This window comes from Cryptomeria japonica, chromosome 3 (genome assembly GCF_030272615.1).
Source record: "Cryptomeria japonica chromosome 3, Sugi_1.0, whole genome shotgun sequence".
Classification (NCBI taxonomy): Eukaryota; Viridiplantae; Streptophyta; class Pinopsida; order Cupressales; family Cupressaceae; genus Cryptomeria; species Cryptomeria japonica.
Window position 1 is genome coordinate 141914205 of NC_081407.1, and position 11165 is coordinate 141925369.

Below are 11165 nucleotides of genomic sequence, written 5' to 3' on the forward strand. Positions count from 1 at the left end.
GTTAAAGGGAAAAACATTTCTTGTATTGTGATAGAGATAGGCACACATAATAGAGGTGTTGGAAATTAAACCTAAAAATTAGCTAATTCAAACATACAAGCCATTAGGGATTGTTATGTGCTACTCTCAATAAGGAAACACGAAAGGTTGAGGGTTATTGATTGCATGGAGTTGAAGAACTCACATAAATTTCCCATATTAAGGTGTAAGTGAAGGGTAAGAAATAAATGCTATGACTCACGTTCTCAAGTGAATCTATTTCTAGTAGGAAAGTTAGTGAATTGAGATTGGAGGTTTTAATCCTCCACATCAGTTGATGTGGAATGGTTGTAATAATGAGAAATTTTTGGTTTAGTCTTTATTATAGTTCATAGGTGAGTTAATGTGGAATGGTCGTAAGAATGAGAAACTTATGGTTTAGTCTTTATTTATATTTCATAGATGATGTATTGTTTAACGTTTGTTCATTATATATGAGTGATCTAATTTTTTGTAGTGTTGGTGTGAATAGGGTATATTATCTAAGTAGTCATTAGTTAAGTCCTATTCATACAAGCTCACATGTTAAATTTACTTAGCTCTTTAAGAATATTTCTAGAAGTCTCTAATACACATGTTCTTATCTCTAGTTGTCTCATGAAATAGAATTAAGACACTTATCACAATTTCATCCTGTCTTATTTTTCAGCCTTGCCTATATTTAAACAAGGTCTCATGTGTACATTATGTAAATTAAATCATTGATCCATTCTTGATCATTGTACCATTATTGCAACCATGATCAAGAAAATATCTTCTTGTTATATTCTATTGTGGAAGGCTATCTTTGGTTTTGCACTTGCGATCCTGAGGTATTAGAGTTCACTACTAGCTCTTACAGATAGTTCTTACTTTTATGTAAGAGATGTGAATGAGTATAGTTGACATAGACTTGTATGGTGGTTCAAGTTGAAGTTTATCATTATCGGCATTTCAAATAGTAAAAAACTAAGTGAGTGATATGCCTGTCCCTTTTTAATCCTGTAACTTCATTTACTTCTCTGTAGCACTTGGTATGAAATTTAACAAATTGTACTGATGGGTTTCCCAGTTAAGCAGGGGTAGCTGCACAACAGAGGTGGTATAGTACTGCAAGTATCCCCACATCTTGGAAGGATATATATGGGTACCAGGAAGAATCCTGAAGCTATGAATCCAGAGCATGGGGACGAAACAGTGGATAAGACTACTCCAAGTCCAACTCCAATTTTTGATCTACCATAAGATTCAGAACACAAGGCTAAGAAATTCAAGCCTTTTTCAATAGCTAAACCCCATATGAGAGCCTTCTACATATCCTGGATCTCCTACTTCACCTGCTTTCTTTCCACGTTCACTTCTCCCCGTCTGATGCCTGTCATCAGAGACAATCTCAATCTCACCAAGAGGGACATATGAAATGTAGGCATTGCAATAGTCTCTGGCTCCATATTCTCAAGGCTTAATACAAGCTTAAGAGTTTTTTAAGCCTGGTTTTTTCTTGAAGTTGTGTACTAATAGTTTCTAACCACTCTGATCTATAATACAATCTTATTGCAGGTCATTGGAGATAGTGACTGGAATGACAGGAAGGGAGCAACTTGGGATCAATGGTAGCAGAGCTTCTGTTATTCCTCAACTCCAATTATTCCACTGATACTGGAATCAGCTTGATGGGTGTCAAGATCATTACATGCACATTGCTACAGTTGGGGTTGAATTTATCAGTGAGGAGGAAAGTTTTGGCCACTTTTCAAGCTTGAAAATGCTAGAGGAGAAGTATTATGGATCGGAATAGTCTGACATTGAAAAGCAACTAGCAATGGACGGCATTAGCATAAAATTTGCTGACAACAGTTGCAGTGAAAGAGGAAAAAATTCAAGTCTACCTTCTGCCCCAACTCCAACAGATAGGACCCTAAATTTGCTGACAACAGTCGCAGTGAAAGAGGAAAAAGTTCAAGTCTACCTTCTGCCCCAACTCCAACAGATAGGACCCCTCAACAAGGGTGAGGATCATCCTAATATGGACGTTTTTCTTGCAATGGTTAAGCTGATATACAATATTAAGGGACCTTTCTGGCTAGTATGAATAAATTTGCATATTGTTCCTTACTAATCCTTCTCTCATTAATGTAATTTCTTGCATCATATTTTCATTCTTCTTTGCGATAGAGATGCAGATTGCATACCCAACAAGGTCTTCTTTGGAGTCTCTGTTAAGATTTGCAAGTGCAGTGGAAGCCTATATTTAAAACCATAGAAGATATAAAAATATATAAATAAAATACATAATTTAATATAACCTTTTTAGATAAGGAACATGACAAGCAATTTAATTCAATTAATAACAATGGTGAAATCTACATAGCCATGCGAACTCCAAACTGAGTGAAATTTGATCTATTATTCTCTTAAATTCTGAAAGTTTGTTGTCAATTATATATGTGGATTGTGTTTGTTTATGAAATGTTGCTGTTATGTTGTTCATACTCAAGTGCATTAAAATGTATTACTCTGCTAATGTGGAGCTAACTGAGTGAATTGTATTTAAATTGATAAGGCTGGTTTTAGAGAAAACTGTTCTCACACCTTTATTAGTAAATCAATTAGATTTCTGGGATGTACTCTTTTATTCTCTAGCTTTTCAAAACATTTTAAATCTTTAAGTTTCATTAAAATTTGCAAATTTTATGGCAGTTTTAAGACTGCATTGTTTCATTGCAATCAGCATATTTATAGAAATTTAGTGAGTTCATTATGTTGGACTGGTATTATCATCTTGAAGATCCTCATAAAAAGAGAACAAAGATTGAATCTTCTGTATAGAAATGCCGGTTTGTTTTATTAATGTAAAACAGTATTAATATATACAGTTTATAACTTTATTGGTATCCTTGTAAAACAATATTAATATAGACAGTTTATAACTTTATTGGTATCCTTTTGATTCATTATAAGCTTTAGAATATCAGTATCTAGATGGCTCTTAGACAATCTTATCAAAAGTAACAAATTGAATTTGCTGGTAAGGGAAATGAAATATTTTATTTTCCTTTGGTTTTAGTGAGATTGTGAAAAATGCCTACTTTTGAATTGATAACATATTAAGAGATGAAAGAACAAGAGTTCTTTGGTCCACCAAAAATCTCAATCATTTGGTGCACTTAACAAAAAAGAACTTATCAACATTCCATTGTACCAAAAAAAAAAATACAACTGCTAGTAATTATTCCAATACACATTATTATGTTTTTCTCTGAGAAAAAATACGCTAAATATATATAGTATAAGCTGATCCTAAAGTTCTGGAACAAAGTCCCACAAGGGGGGCCAAGAGAATATGCGTTCAGTTTAGAATCTCCTTAGATAACCATCACCATATGAACCCCAAAGGAGATTCCAGATGCAAATGGGACCTCCTACTTGTATCCCTTCACTGCTCTCTCCAAATATTCTTCTAAAACATTGTGAACTGCAGAAACTTAGTCTCCAACAATTTTAGAATTCCAATTCCTTGATTAGTTAGTAAGTGAGAGGTATGTCTGTCCCTTTTGTAATTCTGTAACTTTATTTACCTCTCGGTAGCACGTGCTATGAAATTTAACAAATTGTACTGATGGGTTTCTCCAGTTAAGCAAAGGTAGCTGCAGAACAGTGGTGGTATAGTTCTGCAAGTATCACCACATCTTGGAAGGATAGATATGGGTACCAAGAACAATCCTGAAGCTATGGATAGGATAGATATGGGTACCAGGAACAATCCTGAAGCTATGGAGTCCAAGATAGATATGGGTACCTGTTGTGACGTTTTCACACATCGCCCCATTGCAAATGGGGACCCATGTTTTTTGCTTTTTAGGGTTTGTTTTTTAGGTTTTTTGGGGTTTTGTTAGCTAGCCTTTGCATTTTGAACGTCGCCCAGGAGATCAATAGGGTAGCAAGTCCGGCTTGAGTGAGATCCTGATCCTGAAATTTGGCTAAGTCTGGAATGTCCTGATCCTGAAATTTGAAAAAAACCTCCAAAAACTAGATTTTGCAATATAACTCCTGGAGGTCTGAAACCACTCTCAAACATCCTGAAAGTATATATGGAATATAACTTAAAGTATAAAAATGTCACTTATACTTAAATGTTATATTCCATAAAATTTATCCTGATAGAGAGTTCGAAAAGTCAAATTTCGCTCGTGTCCTTCTCCAAGGGTCCAGAGCGAAAAGCGCTCCTGTCCCTCTCCAAGGGACCAAGGCGAATCGCTCGTGTCCCTCACCAAGGGTCCAGAGCGAAAATGCTTAGTTGAGCCATTCCTGACCTTGTTTGGACGAATCGAGACATCAAAGGCATGGTGAAGGACGAAATGAGCATGATAGAGCATCCAGACTTGATCAAAAACAATGAAATGATGAAGTTTTTGCCTAGAGGGTCAAATTCGCTCCTGTCCCTCACTGAAGGACCAGAGCGAAATTCTTCATAAGGTACGATCTGGGCAAAGATCAAGTCAAGTTTATGTTTGAAGGCAAGGAAGGAGGTGAAATGAACTCATTGAAGATAAATTGAAGATTACCAAATGCCATCAAAGGACCAAAATGCTTAAGTTCGCTCCTGTCCCTCAGGAAGGGACCAGAGCGATTTTTGTTATAGATGATTTTCTTGCCAAGTTACAACCGATCTCAAGGCATGAATGAATGAAATGAAGTATGGCGAGACCATTGAAGATAAATTTTGAAGGTGATAAAGTAAAATGAAGCCCACAAGAGCAGGATCGCTCCTGTCCCTCTCCAAGGGACCAGGGCGATATACTGGTTATATTGTCGTTCCTCCAAATTCAAGGCACTCCAAGACGAAGAACAAGGTGGTGAAGACATTTTAAGACATCTCCATCAAGCGCAAAGCATCAAAAATTGCCAAAGATGAAGGATTTGCACCAAGACATCTAATTCGCTCCTGTCCCTCAGGAAGGGACCAAAGCGATATTTCCATAAAGGCATAGATTTCAAAAGTTAAGCAAGTGTCAAGCGACCAAGGGGATCAAAAAGACTATGTTTTACACGATGAGGACAATTGCAAGTTGGAGAACGCAAGCATGAACCCAAAGACTTGAAGTTCGCTCCTGTCCCTCTCCAACGGACCAGAGCGATGTTTATTATATTAGCCAAATCCCTCAAAAATCACGTAAGGTCAAGGTTGTGCAAAGGGGTAAAAGGTACAAGGTGTCTTTTGAAGATGATATGCAAAGGTTTCGAACGTTAAATGATCATCAATTGAGCTAAAGAGACTATATCGCTCCTGTCCTTTGGACAAGGACCAAAGCGATTTCTATTAAAACACTCATGCTCCTTCAAAATCAAGACAAGGCAAGTTCACACAAGATCAAGGATGTCTTTTGAGAAGTAATGGACGAAGAATTGGTACCAAGAACGAAGAATGTCAAGTAAAAACGTAGGGATCGCTCCTGTCCCTCTCCAAGGGACCAGGGCGATATCACACCTAAAGGAAATTTGTTTGCAGGACAAGTCGCTCAAGTTTAAAAATCCTAGCGAACATGCCAAATCCAACGTGGAGATAGAGATTTTGGACGTAAAAAATGCAAGAATCAAGGCCAACATAATGGATCGCTCCTGTCCCTCAGTCAGGGACCAGGGCGATGAGGTACGTATCTTTCATCTTCAAAATTTGGCGTTCAAACAAGTTTTGTTTTTTTTTTGAATTTATTTTAAATGCTAAAATTCAATATGTTTTGAAAATTCAATTAAATGGCATTTAAATATTGCGCTTGATATTATTAATTTTTTTTTTTTGCCTTGTGAAAATCGAATTTGATTAAATTAATTTAGAACGATGGCATTTAATAATTAATAATTATTTTTAAAAAAAAAAAAAAAAATCAATCAAAGGGAGCGCTTGGTTTATAAAAGTCGGCCTTGTTATTTATCAAAAAATCGTTTAATTTGCTTTATTTTCACAAAGTCGGCCTAAATAATGATGAGAGGTAAGCGCCTATAAAGGGAAGGTGGTTTATTCATTTCAAATCATCATTTAACATCCTTCATTAGCATGCGATTTGGAGAATACAAAGGAGGTGCGAAATTGTCATTCAAGAGGAGGGCGCAGACATCATCAAAGGAGTGCGAGCTTAGTCTCAAGTTGGGCGAACTTGCCAAAGACCACGTCAAAGATATCCTCAAGGGTGATGAATTGATAAAGGGATCGTTCATTTAAAGGAGATCACGTTGAAGCCATCTAATTTTGATTTTGCCTAGGCAAATTCCTTGTTTTGCATTCTAGAGTTAGCTCTCAAGAGAGGTATGGCGATATGGATTTATTGTTTTTGAACGTTGATCGTCATAGCTTAAATTTTGAATTTTGAAATTTTGAATTCCAGTAGCCCGATCGTTTTTTAGGAAATAATAACTCAAGGATTTATCATGAAGTTTCCTAAAAATTAATCTAATCTATGTTATATATTGCAAAATCATGGTACTAATTTTGAAATGTTGTGTAGGCATCAAATGAAAATCTCATCAAGAAAAATCAAGCCGGATCAAGGACGGTCTTCGTCGGGACGATCAAGCCAGGACAGGGGCGACCTCTTTCAATCTAGCGCTCCAAGGCGAGGTACATCATCATCTTGCACATCAAGGACAAAAGGAGTTAGAACAAGGGCTCGTTGAAGAAGCAAATAATTCCAGATGAATTAATTAAAGCAAGCTTCTCAACAACATCCAGTTGAATATTTACCAAAGTTACAAGTGTCAGATGAGGTGGCATCCTAGTCATCACGTCTCCAATCAGTGAGGTCCATCTCAGCATGTCCAGATTCAATGTACTTAACTCATGGAAGGTGGCACAAACTCCGATGTACCTACCCCGGCTATCCATTGGTCGATTTTTCTAAAAGGGACATGTGTCCAAGCAATACAATTTTATCATTGGTCAAGCATTAGATGTTATGTAATGGTTGTAACAAACCCTAATTAGGGTTTTCATTGTTGAATCTTGGCCATTGATCTTGAATTGATCTAAGCCATCGAATTGTATTGTGGGCACTATATAAGCCCAGGCATTTCATTTGTAAAGGCTAATTAGCAATAAATTAGAAATAATTAGCAATAGCTAGAGAGTTAGAAGATAGAGAGTAGTTAGAAATTGATAGAATAGCAATTAGAGTAGAATAGGAGGACAAGGCAAGAAATTGTTGCCATTGATTGTAAACAAACTCCATTTTCATTGAAGTAATGGTGAAGTGTGTCGTTTCTTGCAATTTGCATGGTTTCTTGTTGAGTCTTCAATCCTAGATGGTAGATGATTAGATGAATGGAGGAAATGTGATTGATTAATGGTGGAATTCGTATATCCATACTACTAGCAGTTTGTTGATTGCAGACTTGCCTTGTGTAGTCAACTGGAATCATTTAGCTTAAGCTCAATTTCAATTTGTCGCTTCTTCATTGATATGCATCAACTTGGATGGTGTCTATGCCTGCGGTGATGATTTGAACATCATAAAGCTTCCCTTAGAAGATCGCACTAGTCTTGTGTAGATGTTCCATTGATGTCAAAACAAGACCTAGTTAGAGTTTTGTCAAAGGTCAATCATTGCTCCTACATTCTTAGTATTAAGATTAGATCCTCTCTTCGCCCTTATCCTTTTTCTATTTTTCAAATCCAAGTTAGTAAGAGCCTGTGTCCAGCAAAGCAGATCGGAAGTTCAATCATCACATGTAAGGCCCCTTGGAGGAAACAGCAAATCACATCATACCGCTGGAAGCTTGTCCACACGTAGAGACCCTACTAAAAGAACCTTGGAGTCTACCTAACTGATCCTTTATGCGAATCTTCAGCAGTTAGAGACTATTTTCTCAAGAGAGGATAAGATGCCTATTGGTATTTTATTCTGTGTATGATTGTGTACAAAATACACGTCAACAGTACCAAGAACAATCCTGTAGCTATGGAGTCCAAGATAGATATGGGTACCAAGAACAATCCTGAAGCTATGGATCCAGAGGCTGTGGAGGAACTAGCTTCAATTTTTAATCTCTCACTAGAGGTGTTATTTTGACGAGTTGCATGATGAGTCACACCTTCAAATCTTAGTTGTAGATAGTTAAATGTCCATTTTATATTTATAAAAAAATGAAGATCTTACAATATTTCATATAACAACTATATGTTAAAAAATTCATTTTTTTTTAATAAATAGACTGCATAAGGGAGCCTTCCACTTATCGTGGGTCTCCTACCTCATCTGCTTTCTTTCCAAATTCACTGCTCCTCCTCTGATACCTATCATCAGAGACAATCTGAATCTCACCAAGAGGGGCATAGGCAATGCAGGCATAGCATCAGCCTCTGGCTCCATATTCTTAAGGCTTAGTACACTCTTATGAGTTTTTTAAGTCCTTGTTTGAGCTTAATTTTTTTTCTTGAGATTGTGTATTTCCAATGTTCTTCACTCTGTGTCATATATTTATAATTCTTTAGAATTGCCAAAGCTTTGGTGTGTAATCTGTCTTGGAAGTTTGTAAAAGCCAAACCTTCAAATGCAGGATACCATGTGAGAGTTTTGCACAATGTTTATGTTTTCCCTCTAAATGTTTGTTTTAAAATGCTTTACACATGTCCAATATTAATACAGTAACTTGATTCTACAATGGTTTGCAGGTTGTCTGGCATGCTGTCAAAAATTAAAGAGTTTGGGTAAGGCAAAAGACAATTTGTCAAAGGTAAGTCAATCTATATGTTGAGTACTTTCAAGATGGTGTTGTAAATATATGCATGGATAGTCATGAACAGAGATAAAGATTTCAAATAAAGCTAGCTCTGTTTCTGCTTTAGATTTTGGATAAATATGTGACAAAAGAAATATTCTATTGCTTTGGATTCTTGAATTTTGTATGTTCTATCCTGTCTTTGGTTCTTAGTTTGTTAGCAAGTGTAAGAGCACAGATAAAAGACAGAAAACGGAAGAATGAAAGGAAAGGCTGGATCTTGAAAGATTGATGCATGGATTTTATGAAAAAGTTCAATTTGTATGATTTTGCTCTGAAGTACAACTATAAAGGAAACGTCCCAACTAATAACTATTAACAATTAATAGTACAATAGTAGAAGGTGGGCATAACTCGAGCACAATTTGTAAATAGATAACGGGTTTTCTGGTTTGTCTTTAGTTTGCATGGCTAAATCATAACATAAGAAAAGGCAAGAGTATACTTGCCCATAAGAGTTTTGGAAATTGTTTTTCTGTTAAAATCTTTGTTTTGAAATATTTTACATTTACATAAATAATATTAATACAGTCACTCAATTCTAAAATGCCGTGCAGGTGGTCTGGCATGCCATCAACAACTACAGGGTTTGGATCTTGGCTCTTACCTATGGATACTGTTTTGGAGTAGAACTTACTATAGACAATGTGATTGCACAGTATTACTTTGACAGATTTGATTTAAATCTTCACACCGGGGGCATAATTGCATCTACATTTGGGCTTGCCAATTTAGTAACCCGTCCATTTTGGGGAGTACTGTCTGATATTGTAGCGCGTGGGTATGGCATGAGAGGAAGAATATGGGCTCTCTGGATTGTTCAGACTCTGGGTGGAGTTTTCTGTGTTTGGTTAGGAAAAGCAAATTCACTGAACCTCTCCACTACAGACATGCTGATCTTCTCCATGTTTGTGCAAGCATCTTTCAGTCTGACCTTTGGAATACCTAGTTCCTTTTGTATGTAGAAGGTTTGAATTTTATATTCCCATTCCCACTGAATTGATTAATTGAATTTCTATTTTTTTCATTAGCTTAGACTGACTCATCAAACTAAATCAATCATGGGTTTTTCCCAGAGTTTTCATAATGGTAACACAGCTTCTTGTATATATAATTGCATGTCATTGGGGATAGTGACTGGAATGACAGGAGCAGGGGGCAACTTAGGATTAATGGTAACACAGCTTTTGTTCTTCCTTAACTCCATCTATTCTACTGAGGCTCAAATCAGCTTGATGGGTTTCATGATTATTGCCTGCACGTTGCTACTGTTGGGGTTGTATTTTCCACAGTGGGAAGGAATAGTTTGTCCACCTTCCAAATCTGAGAATGCTAGTAAGGAGAAGTATTATGGATCAGATTTGTCTGAAACTGAAAAGCAACTATAAATGGACAAAATTATCATAAAAGTTGCTGACAATAGTCACAGTGAAAGAGAAAAAAGTTCAAGTCTGGTTTCTGCCCCAACTCTAAGAGAGGGGACCCCTCAACATAGGTAAATATGTTGAATGAGCAGTGGTTGGATGATGCTCATTGGCATTTAGTTGTAGTTATTCCACAGATTCTAAGTTTGAGTATTCTTTAGAATCTGTTACCTTTTTTCGTATTCCTAGGGAGTGGAATAGAGTAGCAAATTGTCTGGTCAAATGAGCACCTCATCGAATGCAGGGTTAGAATAGTGCAGATAGAACACATTTGCCTTTGTATTTCTCTCACATTTTGGAACAATTAGTTGTGGAAGATAGGAATGTGTAATTCTTTTTTCTTTGTTGGGCTGTTGACCCTTCTTTTTTATTTCTTGAACGAAGAAATTAATTAATACAGTAGAGAAAGCTACCAAAAGTAGCTGGAGATGACTGTCCAATCAAATATTAGCCACAAGGCTGCAAGAAAGAACCTACGCTGAATAAAACTCTTACAATGACTTAGCTAGCTGAAAAAATATATAATCAAAGCTCAACTACAAAGCTGCAAGAAAGAACCAGACATTACATAAGCTGCATAAAACTTTTACAATAACTTCACTTGTTATCAAGCTGAAACTTCACAAATTGTTCTTTAATTTGTTATAACTGGAGCATAACCTTCATGTCTTGCATAAGGCTTGACTCTATGAAAAATAAAAACCACTTGAAGAAATATGTAAGAGTAAAGCCTTAGACTACCAGTTACATGATAAAAGTTGTTAGAAAACATAGAAGCACATCTATTTTTCCATATATTCTTTAAAATAACAAATCGAATTGAATCAGCAATCACATTATTTGCATACCAAAACCAAAGATAGCTTCTCTCCAATTTAGTTCATGGTTAAAAATAGCAAGGCCGGCCTCACCCTCTGTATTAAATGGTGGCAATGAGGCTTGGAAAATCCT

General features: G+C 36.3%; 1 protein-coding gene across 1 annotated transcript; it reads left to right on the plus strand.

Moving 5' to 3' along the window:
• The first annotated feature begins 990 nt into the window (after positions 1–990).
• Positions 991–10289, plus strand: LOC131027355 (high affinity nitrate transporter 2.6). Its single transcript, XM_057957390.2, is given in 5 exon segments — positions 991–1440; positions 1579–2027; positions 8684–8745; positions 9348–9747; positions 9889–10289. Coding segments are annotated over 4 exon segments (1050 nt in total). The 5' UTR covers positions 991–1440; positions 1579–1840.
• Positions 10290–11165: the final 876 nt, after the last annotated feature.